Source organism: Aedes albopictus, chromosome 2 (assembly GCF_035046485.1).
Source record: "Aedes albopictus strain Foshan chromosome 2, AalbF5, whole genome shotgun sequence".
Classification (NCBI taxonomy): Eukaryota; Metazoa; Arthropoda; class Insecta; order Diptera; family Culicidae; genus Aedes; species Aedes albopictus.
In genome coordinates, this window is record NC_085137.1 from 302,791,205 (window position 1) to 302,813,377 (window position 22,173).

Here is a 22,173-nt window from a genome sequence, read left to right on the forward strand (position 1 = left end):
ATTACCGAATAGTTCAGTAAAGTTTATTTCCGAATTTCGGTATACGATGACCTTTTTTCGTATTTTCAGTAAATATTTTTACCGAGTATCAGCATAAGTAATTTAAATTACTGATTAATCAGCAAAATCTCAATTTGCCGTTCAGTCTCGGCATTTTTTATTGCCGAGCTCGAGAAACGGATTTAAGTGTGTACAGCGCGCTTCATAAGATGGAAGAGGAAATGTAGTCCAACCTAATTTTCGAAGAGCATATAATAGAAATTGCTTTTGTACTGATTCTATTCGATCGATATGCTTACTTTGGAATGGGGACCAGACAATGTTACAATATTCCAGAATTGACCTAACATAGGCAACATATAATGTTTTTATTGTGTAGGGGTCGTCAAAATTAAAGCTAAAGCGTTTTATGAAGCCAAGCATGTTATTTGCCCTATGTATAATGGTATTGTAGTGGTCATTGAAATTAAGTTTAGGATCTAAGATTACTCCTAAATCCCTAACTCTACTACATTTTTCCACATACTGATCTCCTAAGGAAATTGATATGTTTGGTGTGTTTCGTTTTCTGCTGAATGATATTAAATTACACTTTTTGATGTTTAATTGTAGTAGGTTTTTCGAACACCATGTGTGGAATATGCGAATTTCATTCTGAAATATGTTGATGTCTTCTTGATTCCTTATTTCCATATATAGTTTCATATCGTCGGCATAAATAAGCACTTTTGTTTTCTTCAGGATGAAGGAAATGTCGTTAATGTAAAGAATAAATAAAAGAGGGCCCAGATGGGAACCTTGAGGCACTCCTGAAGTGACTTGAATGGGATGTGATGTTTTTCCTTTGGCTTTTATTATTTGTTGGCGGTTTGTAAGGTACGATTCAAGCCATTTAAGAAGTCGGGGTTCTATACCCATTTTTTGCAATTTGAAGAGTAGCATTGGAATATCAATGCGGTCGAATGCCTTGCTAAAGTCAGTGTAAAGAGCTTCTACGTGATTGCCATTATCCATTGCAGTCAATGAAAAGTTAATGAATTCCAATAAATTTGTAGCGGTTGAGCGCCCTTTATAGAATCCATGTTGCATGTGCGTTATTATATACTTAATTTGAGCAAATATATTTTTATTGATTATCGCTTCGAATAATTTAGGAATGCACGAGATAATGGCAATTCCACGGTAATTACGTATGTCAGATTTTTTGCCAGATTTGAAAATAGGTACCAAAAAAGAGCTTTCCCATGATTTGGGGAAGATACCTGTTTCGAGAGATTTTTTAAATAGCCAAAATAGTGGCGTGGTGAGCTCCATAGCTAGATTCTTCAAAAATACTGGAGGAAGACCGTCGGGTCCAGCACCTTTAGAAGCATCTAAATTTTTAAGTGCGTTCAAGATTTCGTGTACCGTCACTTCATTGTGAGTTATATCCACAGGAAATTCAGGGATATATTCAAAAAAGTCTCGGTCACGGTCATGATCTGAAAAGGTGGTGTAAATTTCTTGGAAAAATGATGCAAATAGGTTGCATATTTCGTCTGGATTGTTGCCTACGTGTTCATCAAGATTCATAGAAGATGGAAAATTGTCAGATTTAAGATTAGTTTTTACGTAATTGAAGAAATTCTTAGGGCAAGACTTTATTTCATTTTCAGTTTTGGCATTGTACTCTTCAAATGCGGTGTCAATGGCAAAATTTAGTTGATTAGCAATGTCTAAATATTTTTCCAAATTTTCATCGCAATTATTTTTTTTGTAAATTTTATGCGCTTTCTGTTTGCGATTTTTCAAATTTTTTATTTGTTTATTATACCAGACGGGATATTTAAAATTGACATTACGTCTTTTTTTTCTTTTTAGGGACTTCGTCATGAATAATTTTGAAGATAATGTTGTAATAGTAGTTTACGCAACAAGGTGCAGAATGAAGATTTTTACAGCACGAGTCGTACATTTATCCAACGAGGCTTGCCGAGTTGGATAATTACGACGAGTGCTGCAAAAATCGAGTTCTGTACCGAGTCGCGTACAACGTTTTTTGCAATGTCATAAATTACCGCTTGAGGTTAGTTTTTAATAAAACTTTTCCATCAAACTGCACACTGATGTTCATAGCCTTATTTATTAAAATCTGATTATAGCAGGTAATACTGTGTAGTTGTCACTATTTTTAAAACTGCGTCCAGAAAGCATCAAGAAGTTGATCAAAACTGAAAACAGTGCTGTAATGGTTCATTACGCAACGCAAATCAGTGCTGTAATGAACCATTACAGCACTGTTTATTTGATGCGGGAAATTAGGCCTTTTCCTTTCAGACTTGCGTGAGTTTGTTTGTTTGTTAATGTATTTACGACACTTTACACCTGAAGGGTGCATTCGTGTCGGTCTTGCGTGAGGTCAGGGCCGGATTTAAGGGGGGGCCAGGGGGCCATGGCCCCGGGCCCCCACATTTCAGGGGGCCCCACAAACAGGGATGGGAACACTCACTTGCAAAGAGTTACACTCACTTGCTATTTTCTCAGCTCAGAAGCGTGTAATCAAGAAACGATGTATGGACGACTTCTGCCTTGTGGTTTTGTCTAAAAGGTTCCCAAACAGAGTAGGGGTCGCACACGAATACCAAAGCCGTGACTGAGCGGTGAAAGCAACTCTCCACGAGGTGAGTGTAATTTACATTCACCTTGTGGAGAGTTGTCTTCGCAGCTCCCTCACGATTTCGGCATGCGTGTTCGACCCCTACTCTATTCGGCAAAGTTTTAGATAAAACCACAAGGCAAAAGTCGTCCATACATCGTTTCTTGATTGCACGCTTATGAGCTGAGAAAACAGCAAGTGAGTGTAACTCTTTGCAAGTGAGTGTTCCCATCCTTGCCCACAAAATGTAACTTCAAATGAGAACCGAAGAAAAGTAGTGCTAGAAACATCTTGATGTAATTTTTATCAGAAGTTCTTCTACTCTCAAGATGTGTGTGAAATATTGTGGTTCAAATCAGACAAAAGCAGATATCTGCCTTTTAAAAAAAATTCAAAATTTTCCAGAAAATTGTTAAGATTTTTACGGTTTGAACTGATCACTTTTGTGAATTGCACAAGCTATTTTAACGAAAATACATGAGAAAATCTTCACCTGAATTCTGGATGAAATCTTAAACGCCATGGAATAGAGAGTTGAAAAGTTTCTGCTGAAAATTCGTGTTTATTTCTGTCGATAATTATTGGTGTTATTTCTAAAAATTTCCTACATAGTTCTTTGAAGATTTGCAAGAACCTTCATCAGAATAAAGAAAAGTTTTTAGAATTGTAGAATATGATTTCGCTTACCAAACTTATAAATTATTCAAACCAAACCCCAGAATTGTTGGAATTATTCTTTGAAGGAACAAGCAAGAATTTTAGGTCGGATTTATGCGGAGATCTGATCCGAATTTCTTCAATATGATGAATTCCATGGCGAATTTTTCTTCCTGGCTTGAATGTGTAATTTAAGGCGAACTCTTAACAATTCCATAGGTTCCTTATGAAAATTGCAGTATATATTTGTGGAGAAATTATTGAAAGATCCTGAAATATTTAAAGTTTTCTTAACAATTTTTGTTTAAATTGGTTAAACATTCGTCCGCCAAAGATTATTATGAAATTCCACTTATAATTCTATTCAAAGTAAAACAGAAATTCCATCAGGAACTCATCATGGATTTACGATGAAATTTCTTCAGCAGCTTTTAGTAAAATTTACGCTAAAAATACCACTATTGATTTTTTGCCTCTTGAAGTTCCACAAGGAATCCTTAACAATTATTCTGCGCATTCACAAGAAACCCCTCTCGAAGTCGCGTTAGAAATGTTTATGCTTAAGTTCCACTAAAAAAGAAACCTGGTAATCGGTCAGCAACTATAGAGTGAAATCTATAGAGATTTCATCAATGATTCCGCAAGAAATTCTATTTGGAGGTTTTGCAATTGGCGATCTAAAGTGAGGTTAGGTAACGAAAAATTTTCAACTTTGGAAGCAAAAATAACATATTTCTGGTCAATACTTTGCATAAAAGTTGTCAGAATTTTACTTTTCTTCCATTTGTATCATAAGCAATTCAGTCTAGGGTTCGTAATTAACTGTTTTAGAGAAGCGCCACCTGCGCAGTTTAGCTTTGCGTTTGAACGTCAATAACGGCCTCAAAGCGCTATCTAAATATTGTTCAAATTATTGCATCTTTTGCACCGTATTCGAACCGCTGCAAAAAAATTGTCTCACCACAATATGTTCCCACCAGTTTTAGCATACATTGGTTCGTTTCGCTGCTAAAATCCTTTCCCCCCATCAACCAGCCAAACATTGGTGGGACAAAAAGTGAAATACATATTTGTATCGGCCTAATTTCATCAATAACAACCCTAAATTTTGGAAGAATTTTCCATATTTTCTGGATTTTTCTTCAATGAAAAAAAAATATCCTCTAAAAAGAGGGCCCCCACAACACTGTGACCCCGGGCCCCCACATTTGTAAATCCGGCCCTGCGTGAGGTAAAACAGCCTATTACGATGAGAAATTGCAAAAAAAAGATTTACAGCATTTTCGACATTTCCTTCATTCCGTAGTGTTGATTGCCAGTTTATATTGTCTAGTCTACGCTTTATGTTGACATAGTTAGCTTTTTGATATTGAAAGACTTCTTCGTACTCAAAGTCGTTGGAATTTTGGTGTCCATGAATAAATATTGATAATTCGATTGCTGTGTGAAAAGCTTCATTTTTCCACAAGGGATTCAATGATTCGCTCACGCAAAAATCTTCGTAAATATTAGTGAACAAGAAATCCAAATAACAATTTTGTTGGTTTTTGACATGATTTATTTGATTGAGGCCTAAATTAGCAGTTTTGTCAAAAATAAACTGCGGTGTTTCATTGTCTCCAACGACTGGGAGTAAGATACATTCATTTTCAGAGTCCTGAATGAAGTCTGCTTGGCGTTGGTTAAAGTCACCATAGATGTGAACTTTAACCTCGGGAGGAAATTGCGATAAAATTTGTTCAGCTGATTGAAAAAAAATATCGTAAGTAGTTTTATGAGCGTTATCTGGGGGAAAGTATACGGAGGCAAACACGTGAGTTTCGCCAGAAATGCAAAATTTCACCCAAACATGCTCAAAGTCTTTGCATTTAGGTGCTGAAATAATTTCTGAATTGAAATTATTCGAAATTGCAATTAGGGTGCCTGTACCAGTTATCGCACTACCTAAGAAAAACAATTTCTACAAAAATAAGAAGAAGACCGACGAATGTAAACAATAAGTCAAATGATTGATTTGTTTCAATACTTTACAGGAAAAATATAGAAATGGAGCCAAAACTACTTTTAGTATTTATTACGGCGTGTGCCAATGATAGGAACCCTGTACCAGTTATGGACACATTTGTTAATTTGGGTTCCACTTCGCACTATTTACATGCATTCCTTATGGGAGTTGCCATAACTGGTACACTATGGCGAAATAGGGTGCAAGGAGGCCGAAAAGTTAAGGAAAATTATTTATTTCTACCATAATTTGAGCAAATTGTGAAGTTTGAATGATTGCAATCATCTTTTGTGATCGTGATCTGTTGTTCACGATTTTTTTTCTTGTTGATTTGTATCTTTAAAGGTTGAAAATCAACTATGGCGAATTTGAGGTACTATTGCCATAACTAAAATACTGAGCCTAATACTCCTCCACCAGACTTCTTTTGGGACTCCAGAAAATTTCTGTCTTCTCTGAAAACGTTAAATGCACTTCCAAAAACTTCTTCACTTCGTACGTGTACACTTCGTACACTTCGTATACATGTAGATAAGCTCACAATTCACTTGTTTGTAGGGTGGACACACTCAATCACTCGTAATACCTTATTTGTTGCTGCTTCGAAATTATAAATAATCCACCATATGAAAAACATATTTCAATTTCAATGATATTTTGGTTATTTTGAAGGAATATAAATGGTACTTTTGGTAAATAGAACAATGACTTGTTCCTTTACACTTATGCATTGAAAGTTTTACATAAAAGTCGATGGTTTCGGCAAAAACAAGTGATCATGATAGGATCTCAAATGTGTCGCGGTTGGAAGGCATCGCGCGATCATAGCAACAACGATAGAATTTTGTCGTCAAGCATTCATAACAAACCATGGTTCGCGAATAATGAATCGCTCGGCATGTGCGGTCGCGATGCGATCGTTATCATGAAGTCGAAATGATAAATTTCGATTTTCGATCACTTTTTGTGCATTCTTATTGCTGAAGATTCACGATCTGCATATGAATGTAATATTCCAGATATTGAATTATGATTCCGGGTGCAAAAGTGGCCATAATCGTGAAGAATAAAGTTTATCGCGACTTGTAACATGATCCGATAACGATAGATCCCGCGATAAAGCGTGCATCAGATGTTTGATTGCTCTGTGATATGAGCACAGCGCGAGGGTGTCGCATCATGTTACCGCAAGAGCAACAGCTATCTTTGATTGTTCCTATGGCGTATCATTTATCGTTAGAAGTGATTTTCTTCCATCCTTGAAATCAGTTCTTTTTCAATTTTGTTACTTTTCTAGTTGATTTTCGTAACTTTTTGTACATATAAACACAGCCACCTTGAAAACGAATCAAACAGTTCAAGGGTCAGCCTGATCGGTTCAGCCGTTCCTGAGTTTTGTTGCCTCAAAGGAACTTCAAACTCATTTTTATATATATAGATAAAACAATTTCGTGATAGGTAAGAATGAATTATTTTTGTTATTAGGGGTCATGCACAAATTACGTCACGCTTTTAGGGGGGAGGGGGGTTTTGCAGAACGTGACGACCCATACAAAAAAATATTGAGGTCCCATACAAAGAGTGTGACATAGGGGGGAGGGGGGTTGAAAAAGGTCGATTTTTGCATGACATAATTTGTGTATCACCCCTTACGACTGTTCCTACATGATTGATATTCATTTGTACAGGATATATGTATCCAGGATCCCCCAGGAATCCCCCGTAATAACCAATTCACCGAACTGCTTTTGTGTTATAAAGTTGGTAATGGTGAATGTCAATAAATTGATTTTTGAAAATGGATAACTAAGTTCTTATTTTCATTCAAAATATTTTTTATCGAAATTTTTATGACAACAGATCCTAGATCAAACCAATTCGGAAGAGAAATGAATATCATTCATACATTGTCTTCTTAAAATGCAACGAAAATCATCCTTTGTAGAGATGGTAGTCATTCACCTTGTTTTGATTTTGAGGGAGGCTGCTTCAAACGAAAATCATCCTATTTTTTTTCGGAAAATAGGCAAGGGAGTCGGATGAGGCAATTTTCATTGAATTTCTGGCGGGGGTTTTCGTTCAGTGTAGTCGAAACAAGCGCAACTGCCAAAGAATAAGCTTTAGAGGACGACAAAGGTTCAAAACTGATTACACTCAAACTAAGAGGGTATTCTGCTTAGAGGTTTCGAAAAGTCGGTACAAGAAAGGGATACAGTAAAATATTCTCAGGCGTTTGAACGAAGCATAACCGGGATTATTGCAATGGATTTCTCATTACCTTCTTCTAGGAGCACCAGTCTGGTTTACAGATCAATGTATTGATACAATTCACAGATATCGAAACGAATGTTAAATGAAAAGAAATTTGAATGTAACTTACTTTTTCCCATGTTTTTTACTTATCGGACTTCTGGGCCAACTTTTCTTTCTTGGCGGCTTCCGCTTCGGCTTCCGCCTTTTCATACTTAGCAATGAGAGCATCGACTTCCGTGCTGGACAGAATTTTGATAACGGTCTTGTTATTCTCTCGGGTTAGAACTGCCATTTCGACTGAAAGATAATTCAAACATTGAATCTGGGTTTTCATACACATTTACTCCGACTTACTCTTCTCCGATGTTAATTTGGTCATGTCCAGAGTTTTTGATAGGACCTTGACCGCAAGATCTTGCGCTTGAACCAAGGAAATTTCACTGTCTCCTAGCTCCTGTTTCAAAGCAGATACTGCCGCCTATTCAAATAAGTTTAATTAATTATCTGTTCACCTGTTGAAAAATGTCTCAGAACTCAAACTACTTACCGCTGAATTGTTACCAATGCAGGTGGCTTTCCATCCGCCGTAGTTACCGCTGGGGTCAGACTGGTACAACTGGTAGCCGTAATGTTTGTCCCATCCCATGTAGAGAATGGAAACACCGAAAGGTCGCTTGCCTCCGTATTGCGTGTAAGCCTGTTTCACATCGCACAAATGCGAGACCAGCTGCTCGCAGGGCATGGCTTCTCCATAGTTCAACTGATAGCGCTGCGCAATCACTCGAAGTAAGTTCGTCAGCACGTTGGCATCGGAAGTGATTCCGGCTACAGAGCAGACCATATCACTGCAAGTATGATAAGAATCGATAAAAGTGTAAAGATCTATTATCCGCATGATCCGCACCATAGAAAACTATCAAACACAGAACTTCCAAAGACAGAAAGCTCACAGTTCTTTATATTTACAGTGGGAGAGTTTTTAGATTACAAAGCTGAGAAGCAGGCTCTGCCCTCAACGTTATGCAGCTATGGAGAGCAGGACGGCCAGAAGTTTCTTGTGACAAATAATCGACCAGACGAAATCACAGCAAAAAATATCATTTCTCGTGAATTGCGCAAACGAAATATGAGCAAATTCCTGTGAGAAATTACAAGGGGAATAAATTTTGGACAAGATTACAAATCTTTTAAAACTGAGACCACAGATTTGGAGTAGCACCGAAATAGGTACGATTTACATCAACACTTACTCGTTCAACTTGTAGATTTTCTCCGAGAAGATAACACTGTCGAGCAGCTTGTTGGTGTTCCGCCTTTCGGCAGCTAGCAGGATGCCGTCTTTCGCCAAAATTCCCAACGAAGTACCGGCGTGGGAAATGGCCTCCATGGCATACTCGACCTGGTACAAACGTCCTTCTGGCGAGAAGATAGTCGTTCTGGAATCATACCGACGGGCCTAGACACGGATGGGAAAAGATTGAGATTCAGCCGATTAGTGATGAAGCACAAAATATACACAACATAACCCCAAATTTATTCCGTAATGTTAGCTTACAATTATACGCTAAAACTCAACATAATCTTGGCAACCTTTTATCACTTATTATACATACCATCTTGCAAAATCAGCTAATTATATCACAGCGTAGGATAAAGTGGAAATTCACCGAGTTTTTCTACAGTTTCTTTTAAAACCTGAACAGCCGAGAAATATAAACAGTCACTGTCTGCCGACTGCCAAAACCAAAACTCATCGCATGGATTCTATGTTTTTATGCCGCAGCGACTGAAATGTCACTGTAGAATAGGGTTGGGTTCATAGCGATGTTTTTTGTGAGAAAAAAGCCTTTGCACTGAAAGAAATACACTGAAAAATATTTAAACCCAGCGAATAAGTTTTAAAAACTCAAATTTGGCTAAACAGCTTTTAGTTTTTACTCAGCGTTGGGTTGTTTTCTCCCTCTCCCCACACGAACGTTGTCAAAAATGAAGAGAGAAGCACCGATACATCCGTGCGGCTCCGTGGAAGAAGCCAAATTTGGGTCACAGACAAACAGACGTAACACCTTGAACGATTTTCATGGAAATCCATCGCCCAGTTCACACTACCACCATCTGGTGGAAAAGTTGCACGAATCACCGTGTTGTGCAATATCGTCAACAGAAGGCGCTAGTGTGAAACGTCAAATGCATAGAAAAACGATGCGCGCGCCTCTGGTTGTGAAAGCCACAACTATGAAAATTTAAAATAATCGTTAAAAGCGTGGTCGATGGAAATTTCGCAAGTGTTACGTCTGTTTGTCTGTGTTTGGGTTATCTTGACTCAACCCAAATTTGCGTCAAATAAGGCCATCGCTGGGTGAAAATAACTTGCCACTGGGTGAAAAATTTTGCAGCGATCAAACGAGAATTACATGTACAGTCGGAACCCGCTCGTTGAGCCACAACCTCCACCCAACCAACGAATTCGATTCGCTAGTTGGGTGAAGTGACAGCAGCACAAGGGGCGTGCGCATTGTTTTTTTTAATCATGTTTAGGTTGGAAGCAAAAAGGAAAATTTTTCAATTTGTTTCACATTTAGAGCAAAACTGATACGTTTTGCAAGATACATATGTGGCCAATGCAGGAAATAATTATTTTCACTCATTTTTAGTCGGTGAAGTGAAAATATAGATGTTTATGAAATCACCCGGACCAAAAGCAAGCACAAAACGCTTTCAATGATCGACAAAATAAAGATTACCGATGTTTTGCATTTGTTTCGAAGTAATTGTACATATTATTTTTTTTTTAAGAAATATTAAATAGAAATTCTTTTCGATTATTAGTAAAGTTTAAGAAACCAAAAACTCATTAGCTCGCCCCTCGGAAATACAGATTGGTTGTCATTTTCAGTTAGACATTGAATTATGACATCCAGGTACTTTTTAGTTGGCTGACAGCTCAACTAACGGGGCCCCAACTAAAAAGTCACCCAACTATTAAGCCCCCAACCAGCGAGTCATGACTGTATGCATAGTGACCACTACCGCTATTTGACGCAAATTTGAGTAATTCCACGGAGGTGCGGGATTGCATCAAAAGAACTTAAGTTTGAGTTGATTTAAGGAGTGATTTTTTTTTTGGTTACAGTGCCGTTTCGCTGGTTCGGGATCTTGGGTTTGGGAAACCGGAAACCCAACAAAAAACTACTGTCAATGTCAATGTCGCAATCGTTCTCAAACCGAGCTTGTCGTATTGCATCGAGTGTCAGGATATAGAAGATTTGTGCAAGTATATGTGAGTATTCCTTGACGTATACAGTAGACGTTCGATAAGGGAAGATTCAAAAATTACGTCCATCGTTTTTCGGGATTTCTAGACCCCCCCTCCCCCCTCTGTCACGCACTTTTCCTATACCCAATACACGTACTGTCACACTTTTCTACTAACCCCTCCCCCTCCCCAAAAGTTGGACGTAATTTTTGAACGTTCCCTAAGTGCAACATGTTTACGTTTCAGTTATCGAATAAAATTCGCTAACTGCAACGACTGACAGCCGTCAAACAGTTATCAATTGCTGTTGGACGCAGCCAGAATGCACTCTAAAACATCGCAATGCAGCTGTAGTGCATCTGAAAAACATCGCAACTCTGTTGACGTTTCGTTTTTGACAGATAGCGGTGCGATAACTGCAAAATTGTTGCACTTAGCGGACTTGCAGTTAAAAAGCATTGCAGTTAAACCGTTTGCAGCGAGCGAACGTCTACTGTATGTGATAGATTTAAAGTCAACAAGACTTGCCGCGGAGGCTTGATTGTTAAAGCAATGAAAAAAATGCTTTGAAACAAATACCTAATGTACAGTAGACGTTCGCTCGGTGCAAACGGTTTAACTGCAATGCTTTAGAGCACCTTTAACGGTGCGCTTCTATACCCCGTTTGGCAGCCCTCCATCATTGCAGCAAACTTTACCGGTCGCTGCTGGATGCGCTCGCAAAATAGTAGCGCTATGGGTGGGTGACCAAATATAGTAGCGGGACAGTTGCGCTGCTAAAAATTCTATGCAAATATGACAGCCCTCCCGATACGAATCAGGGTGACTAATTTGATTGCTACCGGTGTGGAAAAGGGTGGTTAAGTCAAAATGGTAGCGCTGCGCGGGTTGCTCGAATAGTAGCCGCCGTTAATGTTGCTCTTATATAACTGCAAGTCCGCTAAGTGCAACAATTTTGCAGTTATCGCACCGCTATCTGTCAAAAACTAAACGTCAACAGAGTAGCGATGTTTTCCGGATGCACTACAGCTGCATTGCGATGTTTTTGAGTGCATTCTGGCTGCGTCCAACATCAATTCAGTAGAGTACTGCAAGCACCGGTCTAACCTCACTTTGTTTGACAGTTCAGCGAGCTTGTTTACAAGGTGTTAGAATTTTGAACGACCGGCGAAAAATTTAAATCTCGTTTTCCGTTCCGATATCATTGTGATACGTAAATATCGAGTACATTCAGCTCTACTAATACAAAACCAATCGTCCAACTCTCATTATTCCGAAGTTCTATCGAAAAGCAATTTTGCCGGATCTTGGCCAGAAACTAAGTCCATGTAAACAAGCTCTGTGAACTGTCAGTGCATAGCTTCGTGACGTCATCTTGCAGTATCCTGTAACAAATTTTGAAAACGACGTATAATCAATGGTGTAGCATTGATTATACGTCGTTTTCAAAATTTGTTACGGAATTGAAAACTGTTTAACGGCTGTCAGTCGTTGCAGTTAGCGAATTTCTTTCGGTAACTGAAACGTAAACATGTTGCACTTATCGAACGTCTACTGTATTTGATTCAAAGCAAAAAGGTACATATTACAATATTACGCTGTTCATAATATCAAAGATAGCACAGAACCATCTAAAAACTTATATATTTATTGAAATCATGTACAAAATAGTATGCTACAGAATTGGTACAATGTAGTTTTATAAAGACATTACACCGTCTTCGGCTAGAGACCGCACAGACTGAACATTCACTACCATTAGACAACGGACAGCACAAATAACACCCAGTGGTCCAGTGGAGAATTTTCTGTCTGACGAAAAGGTTTCCCCGACTGGAGCGGGAATCGAACCCACACTCCAAGGCTTGCGAGACACCTAAACGACTGACGCCGCTAACCGCTCGGCCACGAAGCCCACAGTTTGTTTGTAAATAACCCTGGAATTTTAAATGCAATTTTGTTCGAGGTTTTGTGATACCATATCCTGAATCTGCATGTCAAACTGAGCTGAAATCCAAATTTTCATGAATTGGCATCTTTAGCGGTGTTGAGATAATTACATATTCAGAATCTGCATGCAAAACTGAACCGAAATCCAAATTTTCATGAATTTTGGTGCTCGGGAACCTATTTAAAAATCAGTTTGAAGTTTGTATGGGAGCGATTTGTCGAATCACCCCTCGTCGCATTTTGTACTGGGCGGAGCTGTCAAGCAGTTGCTCAGCTGTCAAAAGGTGATTTCGGAAAATCTATTTTAAATTGATTTTAGGTACCAAAATAAAGTTCAAAAAATCTGAAAAAAATCATAGTGGTTCAGAAAAAGGTGCTCTTTCGTATAAAACCAAAAAACTAATACATTTTTCTTAATTAAAAAACCCAATTTTGATGCCCGTGAACCTATTTAAAAATCAGTTTGAAGTTTGTATGGGAGCGATTTGTTGAATCATCCCTCGTCGCATTTTGTACTGGGCGGAGCTGTCAAGCAGTTGCCCAGCTGTCAAAAGGTGATTTCAAAAAATCTCTTTGTAATTCATTTTAGGTATCAAAATAAAGTTCTAAAAATCTGAAAAAAAATCATAGTGGCTCAGAAAAAGGTGCTCTTTCATATAAAATCAAAAAATCAATACATTATTCAAAATTTAAAAACCCAATTGGGTCCTTTAGGGGAACCCGGATTATTTCGTTATCGGATTCTCCGCCTAAAAATTAGTCGAAATCCAAAATTTTATAATTTTTGGAATCCGGGAACTATTTTTAAAATGCATTTAAAGTTTATATGGGGAAATTTTTTTGTTCGGGTCGAACTATCACTTCATCGATTGAACTGTCATTCGGTCATTCTATCCACGAAAATTAAAACTGTTTTGTTTATTTAACCATAAAAACAAGGAATGCGATAAAATCACGTTATACTTAGAGGAATGGGCTCTTTCGATTAGCCTATAGAACATAGCAATGTTTTATTCACTAAACAACCCTATTAAGAGTATGTCTGGAAAATAATTTCAACCAAATGAAGGGGAAAATATTGCTTCATAATACAGTCATGACTCGCTGGTTGGGGGCTTAATAGTTGGGTGACTTTTTAGTTGGGGCCCCGTTAGTTGAGCTGTCAGCCAACTAAAAAGTACCTGGATGTCATAATTCAATGTCTAACTGAAAATGACAACCAATCTGTATTTCCGAGGGGCGAGCTAATGAGTTTTTGGTTTCTTAAACTTTACTAATAATCGAAAAGAATTTCTATTTAATATTTCTTAAAAAAAAAATAATATGTACAATTACTTCGAAACAAATGCAAAACATCGGTAATCTTTATTTTGTCGATCATTGAAAGCGTTTTGTGCTTGCTTTTGGTCCGGGTGATTTCATAAACATCTATATTTTCACTTCACCGACTAAAAATGAGTGAAAATAATTATTTCCTGCATTGGCCACATATGTATCTTGCAAAACGTATCAGTTTTGCTCTAAATGTGAAACAAATTGAAAAATTTTCCTTTTTGCTTCCAACCTAAACATGATTAAAAAAAACAATGCGCACGCCCCTTGTGCTGCTGTCACTTCACCCAACTAGCGAATCGAATTCGTTGGTTGGGTGGAGGTTGTGGCTCAACGAGCGGGTTCCGACTGTAATCCAAAAGACATCAAACAGATTTGAACCACATTTTGTATTTAAAAAATCCAAGTGTCCAAAGTAGCCCCGCATTTCAAAAGTAGCCCCGCACGACGGTATTTGAAAATAATCAAACAATATAGCATACAGTCATTAACAGCATATTGTACAATAAACGAACTACGATCTTTTCAATGCAATTCGGGGATTGAAAATTCATTTGATTCTTTTAAAAAAATATATCAGGCCAAACATGTCTAAAGGTCTTATCTGCAGAAGAGAGGCTCTCTTTGGTTTCCCTCTGTTTCGTTAATATCTCAGCTGTTTATTTGAACTATGATTGTCTCCTTGTATTGAACGATGGTCAAAACAATCTTCTTTTGATTTGTACTGAAAAAATAGTTGAACAGTGTACCATTACATTGCAATAATTGAAAGAGAAAGTGAACAAAGAGAGCCTCTCAAATGCAGATAGGACCTATTGAAATGTTTGGCCTGATATGTTAGAAACCATAAGAGATAGAATAATGGTTTCTTCGACAAACTTGCTCAAAATAAGTTTTTATACAACTTCGTAGAGCATTTTGTAAGCGTACATAAAACTATTAAAAATCGGATGTTTGGATCCGCTAAACTAGAGGGAACACCTTAATTTCACAATGATGAGAAAAAAGGTCGAAAAATATGAAGAAAGGGCCCCGGCCCCCACATTTTAGGGGCCCCCACAAAATTCAGGTTCACAAAAAAAATACGAAGCAAGAATAGAAAAATAATGCAAGAAATTTCTTTTGATTTAATTTTTGTCATAAGAACTTCGAATTACTGTCTACTGGCAAAATGTTTGTGATATGATTCTTTTGAGTAAGTCTGCAAATATTTGTCCACCTATTTATGAAATTTTAAATTTTACCTCCATTTAAATTTTTATTTGTTTTTTTTTTTCTGTCTACAGTTTTTGAAAACATTTTGAAGAATTTTGTACAAAGTTCTTGAAAGAACCAAAAGATTTATTTTAGTAATTCGGAAATATATTTGGAACTCTTGAGTTTGATTTTGCTGGACAGCTTACAACTTCCTTAAATCGGAGAACACCAAATCTGTTGAATTATGTTTTAAAAGAAATCTATCATGAATTTAAGGCAGATCATTGAGTTTCAGCCCGAACTTTTTGAGTAGAGAGAATTACTTACTGAAATGAGGATGAATCCATGGCAAACTCCAAAATGGATTGAGAAAATTTCAGTAGAAATTTGTAAAGAAATTGACTAAAAATTTGTCCGAGTTTTTCGCTAAAAAAATTAAAGAAATTTAATAGAAAATTCTATTGGAAATTAAGTAAAAAATTTCATCAGGAACTTATCATGAATTTCCTCTGAAATTCATTTAGTGTTTTTTATTAGAATATTCTCTTTGGTACCAGAGTAATGTGGTAAATTATTTTGAAAGGTCTCCAAACCCTCCCCCAACAGTCGCATTATAGATATTGACAATATGTCTAGTTCTGCTTAATGTTCTAAATGCACATTCTTCCACAATTACGTTAATACCTTCATTAACATATTTGTAAGAAAGATTAGTATTTTTTAGTTTTTTTTCATGTTATATGGGCAAAATTTATTTTCTTTATAAAGGGTCCCCACAACGCTGTGGCCCCGGGCCCCCACATTTGTAAATCCGGCCCTGATAAGAGACCTGAATTGATTCTCTTAAGGACAAACGTCTTGAAATCTCGCTTCAACAATGCAACAACTTTGGACGCACAACTCTCAAGAAGCAAGCTTCAAACAACAATGCATTTTATTATTCTGTTCTTACTCACTTGTAATAAGCTTAAAATAAGAAGATCAAGTGCGCTGGTTTTGTTTACGAAGAGATTTGTGCGCTCAAAATCGTGAGTAGGTGCCAAAGTCGGCCATTGTGCCGGCCATTTTGGGACTCTAACAAGTCTGTCCTTAATTGAATATTTCAAAAAGGCACAAGTCATTAGATAATATAAAACGATAAATGTAAAAATAATGTTGTGATGTGATTGTAATCAGTTCTTCAAATACATTATGTCTGAAAACAGTGATTTGCTTGAAATCTAAACGTTACAGGAGGCAACTCAATGCTTATATAATAAAAAAGTAACAATGTTTGCTACATATTCTGAACTCATTGAATAACCAAGGTCAAAGATGATATCATAATAAAGTCACCACACTGCGTGAATGCACCAAATTAAATTATGCTCATTTTGCAGAGCTGGGTTAGATGGAGCGCATCCAACTGCCGACCGAGTTGCATTCAAAGCTCATCTAAGTCTAGCTAGCGCTAGCTAGTCACCATCAGCATCAGTTGGTAGGTATACCTGCGCTACAGCTCTGTAGACCAACAGTTCAACATAAAAGCTCATTCACAATTATCATTCGTCGTTTATTAGTTCACACAGCAGTAGTGTGGTTCAGGAACGAGTGAAGCGCCGCGAGCATGCGCTTTGGTGGTACCTACTGTATTCATGACAATGCGGATGGTTCTTTGGGCCACCACTATTAAGTGCCATCTTTCATTCGTTAGTAGGTATACCGTCAATCGGTGAAGAGTGGAACAATTTTAACAGTTGTAAGAATTGTTGAAAAATATGAAAATGTAGGATTTTTCCTATAGGTTCACACATAAAAGGGATACGGAAAATCGTCTCAGTGAATGTTTTATCCCAACCAGCCAAGTGATGGAAAAAAAAAGAACATTAAATTCTACTTCTTTTCTCCTCGGTACGTTATCCCCTGGGAAAATCCTGCTCCTCAGGTTAGTATTTTAAGAGCTATTAGCATAGTATAGCATGGCCTGGGTATAGCCGATCTAACACATCCTGAGGTGGCTGTCGATAGAGACGCTCAATACGCCAGAAAAGTTGTCTGGGACTAGACTAACTTTTTATTTAACGAAATGTTGATTAGATACACTCATTGTACAATTATGGGTCAAACACAATTATTAGTCACGTTCCACTTGAATAGATAAATACTAATTAATTGCAAGCTTTTGTTAGCCATTATCATTTTTCGTTAATGAAATGATTTGTTTTGTGTCACTATACGTATCGCACACGGGCTTATACGTCAAAACATACCTATTTTCAGTAATTTTTTGTTCGGAGTAAAACCATCTGTCAAAGTAACGCTTCGATTGTGAACATCAGAAAGTGCGTGCGCTGTTTTCGTAAGCTCTGTAAAGGCGAGCTTTAGTGATTTTCGAGTGCGAAATGGTATCGTCACCAGAACAAAGGTATAATTTACGTTCTAAATGTAGAAATTCATGTGACTGCAGCTAATTAAAGCTTACTTCAGGCAAAATTTAAATGACTCATTATTGTGACAAGGAACACCGAAAATCACACAATTATGGGTCACTTTTTGTGCAGCATAATATTGACAGTTCTGCGTACATGGGCATTGCATACTTTTAGGCGTTTATCAGTGGTTGTGTTGGAGATTTTGTCCCAATTTTGAAAAATTGATTCCAAATCGTGAAAACACGCTTCGTTAAGAGGTTTGAGACCAGTTTTAGATTCCACTATAGTTGATCTATCTAGAATAAGTGACCATTCATTGAAAAAATAGACAAAACATTATTGTCGAGCCGATTCCTCTTGAGTGACCCATAATAGGCAACAAATTGACCCATAATTGTTACACAGCCAATTTTGACCCATAATTGTGGTTTTCATTATTCACCAACATTTCAGTAATTTTCACCGCCTAAAGTAAATTTTACAAGCAGATTTTTATATAAAACAATAAAAAGGAGTTTCAATGAAGAGAATATAACATAAAAATAATGAAAGTGTTATTTTTGTATGAAAAGCGATTCATATTATGAAATGGTTGTTCCTTGAGTGACCCATAATTGTGCAATGAGTGTACAGGGGATGGCCAAAATGTTTGGGATAGGCAACTTTTTTTCTCCCACAAAAAAAATCAACATGCTGTAGCTTTTAATAGAGTGCATCAAAAAATCTCAAATTTTGACTGTTTGTCAACCTATTATATGTGCATCATTGGTACAAATTTGGGCTCGATTGGTAAATTTTTCGCGAAGTTAGAACCGTTCGGCCAAAACACTATTATTTAGACAACTCATTTTTGAACTGTCATATCTCGGAAACCAGTGAACCGAATTGAATGAATTTTTTAACGTTTATCAACAATATACACACTAAGAATATATCGCAGAATTCTGTGAAAGATTTCACCGAATAAAAACGGTAAAATATATTTTTACAGATCTTTCTGTGAAATTCAAGGTTTTCCAATCCAACTGTCAAAATTTCACCGAAAATTTTGTGAAGCAAACCAATTACCGAATTCTGTGAAATTTTTACATTCCGGTTCGGTGAACATCAAAATTTTCACCGTACACTGCGATTTTTACCGATTTTCTGTAGAACAAGTAGTCGGCCATATTGCCAAACGCGGGTTGTCGAAAATTGATAGGTTGTTGTTGTTATTCCGTGATAGTGAATCTCAGGTGAATATTAAGTGAAAAACAGCAGAAAAACATAAACTGGAAAAATTGAACGATTTTCGACAGAAACACGAGATGCTGGTTTGTATTTTTCGTAAGTATTAATTGAATTTTAATAATATTTGTTTTTTTTTTATTTCTTGCAGTCTGCTGATTCTGCCAGGTTGAAGTACCAGCATATGTCATTGCGTTGCATCATCCCGAACATTAATGCAAAAAAAAACAACATGTTAAGTCCTGCTAATACATTCAATAAATAATACAATTTCAAATACATAGATCCAAAAGGAGTTAATTTTATTTTTATTTGGGTTTGAGTAAACCATCCAACTGAAAAAAGCACCGAAAATGTGTGAATAAATCACCGAAAGTTCTGCGAAACCCACACAAATAAACCACCAAACCACAGAAAATCTGTAAAATGTATCACCGAAATATTCGGTGAATTTGACAGATGAGCATTTTCATTATTTACAGTATGTTCGGTGAATCAAAAAATCACCGAACAGTTCACCGAAAATTCTGCTGTTGAGATTTCGGTGAAATTTCACAGAATTCAGTGATTTATTCTTAGAGTGTATTGATACTTAATACGACGTTATAAAATGTAATATTTTCTCACGGCGAATTCAGTTATACCGGATTGAAATGTTTACCCATATGGAGGAAAATAAGTCAAATTTACAATACTACACAAAAATTACTAAATGTGTTCTTCCTTCAATCTAAATAGGCTCTAATATATCTGATTAGAGATAACTTGAGAACAGAAGTGGAAAATCTTTGGATATCAACACCAAAATTTATTGACATTGATGTAAAAAAATTACATTTTTTCGAGAAAAATCGAAAAAGTGTCAATCCATGATAACTTTTTTCAACGTTTAAAAAGTACCTATGTTTTTTGTGAAGCATTTATATATTGTCAGTGTACGTCCAAAATTTCATTCAATTCGGTTCACTGGTTTCCGAGATATGACAGCTCAAAAATGAGTTGTCTGAAAAATAGTGTTTTACGCGAACGGAAATATTAATCAATCGAGCCCAAATTTGTACCAATGATGCACACTTAATAGGTTGACAAACAGTCAAAATTTGAGATTTTTTGATGCGCTCTATGAAAAGTTATAGCTTGTTGAACTTTTTTGTGAGAGAAAAAAAAGTTGCCTATCCCAAACAATTTGGCCATCCCCTGTATATACTCAGAATATGTCCAAGAACCTGGGCCACTTCCTAGATATCTGGAGTTGGAAATTGGATGAGGTTTAATTGGGTGCTTTCCTTGGCGAAAAAGCGTGTGAGAAATTATCATAGATTTAGTTTATTTATTTACCTGGCTACCACTGAAACAGTAAACATAAGCATTACCCTGATAAAGAATATCATAAATATACGATAAATTGTGTCTTTACAACACATTTTTTTTTTTAAAATAATTCACCATTAAACGTATTGTAATTTTCACAGCACACTCACCATCACTATTGTTGTTTAATACCATTCGGTGAATGGTAAATGGCACTTTTACAATGAAAAATGATGGTCGTTATGTATCCTAACCATAACACTTTGAGAAAAGTTTCATACATTTTTTCGCAAAAAAAAACAACAGAATGTATTGTGTTTTTATGAGACATTTTTAGGGCATTTTCCAAAAAACGCAATATATCCTGATATTTTTTCATTGTTCTTACAACGATTTTTCTATTGCTTCCCAATAAACTAAAAAAATCTAATAAATAGTTAACTACCATTGGTAACATTACAAATACAACTAATTGAATTATGTCAATCAAATCGTTGTTATAATAAAAATAAAATAAATAACTTTTGTTGTTATTTTTGTAAGCATAGAATTTATATTTCCCGGTAACATTTCTATCCAGCATTTACGAACACTTATGAGCACCATGATTATATGAACATTTTCTGATATGAATCAAAAATCCTGATGTCTGTCTGGTATGTGTTGCTTGACAGCTGTTGATAAGATCTATCATCAGTCTTTTCAAGTAACTGCTAAATATCACAGGCCAGACTTCAGATCATTTGATCCATACCATAAATCGTTCACAATTCTGGCGGTCATTTGCACCTGTAAAGGCTGGAGAAAAATATTACAGAGAAATATTAATTCTATGGGTTTTCAACAGCGAAAACTGCATATATATGACAAAAAATATTATTGTTTGTGTATTTTAACAACTGTTCTATAGACCTCAAAAAGTAACTTGGGGGATTCACTTAACAGCGTTAACTGATTAAACTGTTTAAACGTCGCGATCACCAAGGCAATCTTTGATTATTTCATTCGCAAAATCATGAAACATTCCAAATATAAGCAGAAAATCATGGCTTACGTAGCAATTTAATCTGTTTAGTGAGTTCCCCTACTGTATTTTTTATTGTTATCAATGCACAATGGTCCGAATCCACGTTTTAGCAGGAAAAAAATCCGTATCTCTGTTTTCGTTAATTTTAGGCGTTTGGTGTCTTCAGAGAAGTTGTTTGTATTTGTTTGCTGCATCTTTTCCAAAAAATTTTGATTAGGGTGGTCCTCGTCCTAACTCAAATCTGGAAAAGAATTTTTTAATTTTAAGTCATGCGCGATCGAGTTCTTCACAAAAGTTGTAGGCAATGCTATTTCGAGCAACTTTGCTGAATACGCCGTTTATCTAGCTCTTAATTTGAACATAGTAGGTCAATTTTAAGTTTTGACTTAGGGTGAGCCCCCCAAAAACGGGTTTTTTGCAATAACTTTTTTATTTGATTTTTTTCGAAGATGTGAGCTTCGGAGCATTTGAAGAGCAAGTAATGACGCATATTTGTTCTGAACACTGCATGTTGCTAGGTCTTGTCATTCAAATGTTATGGGCAATTTTGACTTAAAAACAACGATGTCTTCAAATGCTTATATCTCATGGAGCTGGTAAAATAAAAAAAGTTCTTTAAGCGGCATTTGGAAGGTCACATATAAAGCCAAATGTGGAGCAAATATTACAAGAACGTTATTTTTTAAATTGGAATAAATCGACTCCAAAAATCCCCTTGAAAAATCGAAAAACTACTTATAACTCATACAATTTTAAAGATAGAGTCGAACTGTCTTCGAAAAAAAAATGTGGGTTTTCACCATACCTAAAAGTTTCCCATACACGACTTTTTTGTAAAACGTGAAACAAAAGCTGGAAATTGATAATTTGTTTTTAAAGAATATAATCGTTCTGATTTCCTAGAAAAACATA

At 36.4% G+C, this 22,173-nt stretch overlaps 1 protein-coding gene across 1 annotated transcript; it reads right to left on the reverse strand.

Moving 5' to 3' along the window:
- Positions 1-7,596: 7,596 nt before the first annotated feature.
- Positions 7,597-9,322, reverse strand: LOC109430680 (proteasome subunit alpha type-4). Its single transcript, XM_019706759.3, has 5 exons — positions 9,164-9,322; positions 8,801-9,006; positions 8,098-8,395; positions 7,905-8,028; positions 7,597-7,847 (listed from the first exon to the last, which is right to left on the reverse strand). The coding sequence occupies exons 1-5, from the start codon at positions 9,164-9,166 to the stop codon at positions 7,693-7,695; spliced, it is 786 nt and encodes a 261-aa protein (XP_019562304.1). The 5' UTR covers positions 9,167-9,322; the 3' UTR covers positions 7,597-7,692.
- Between the last annotated feature and the right edge of the window lie 12,851 nt (positions 9,323-22,173).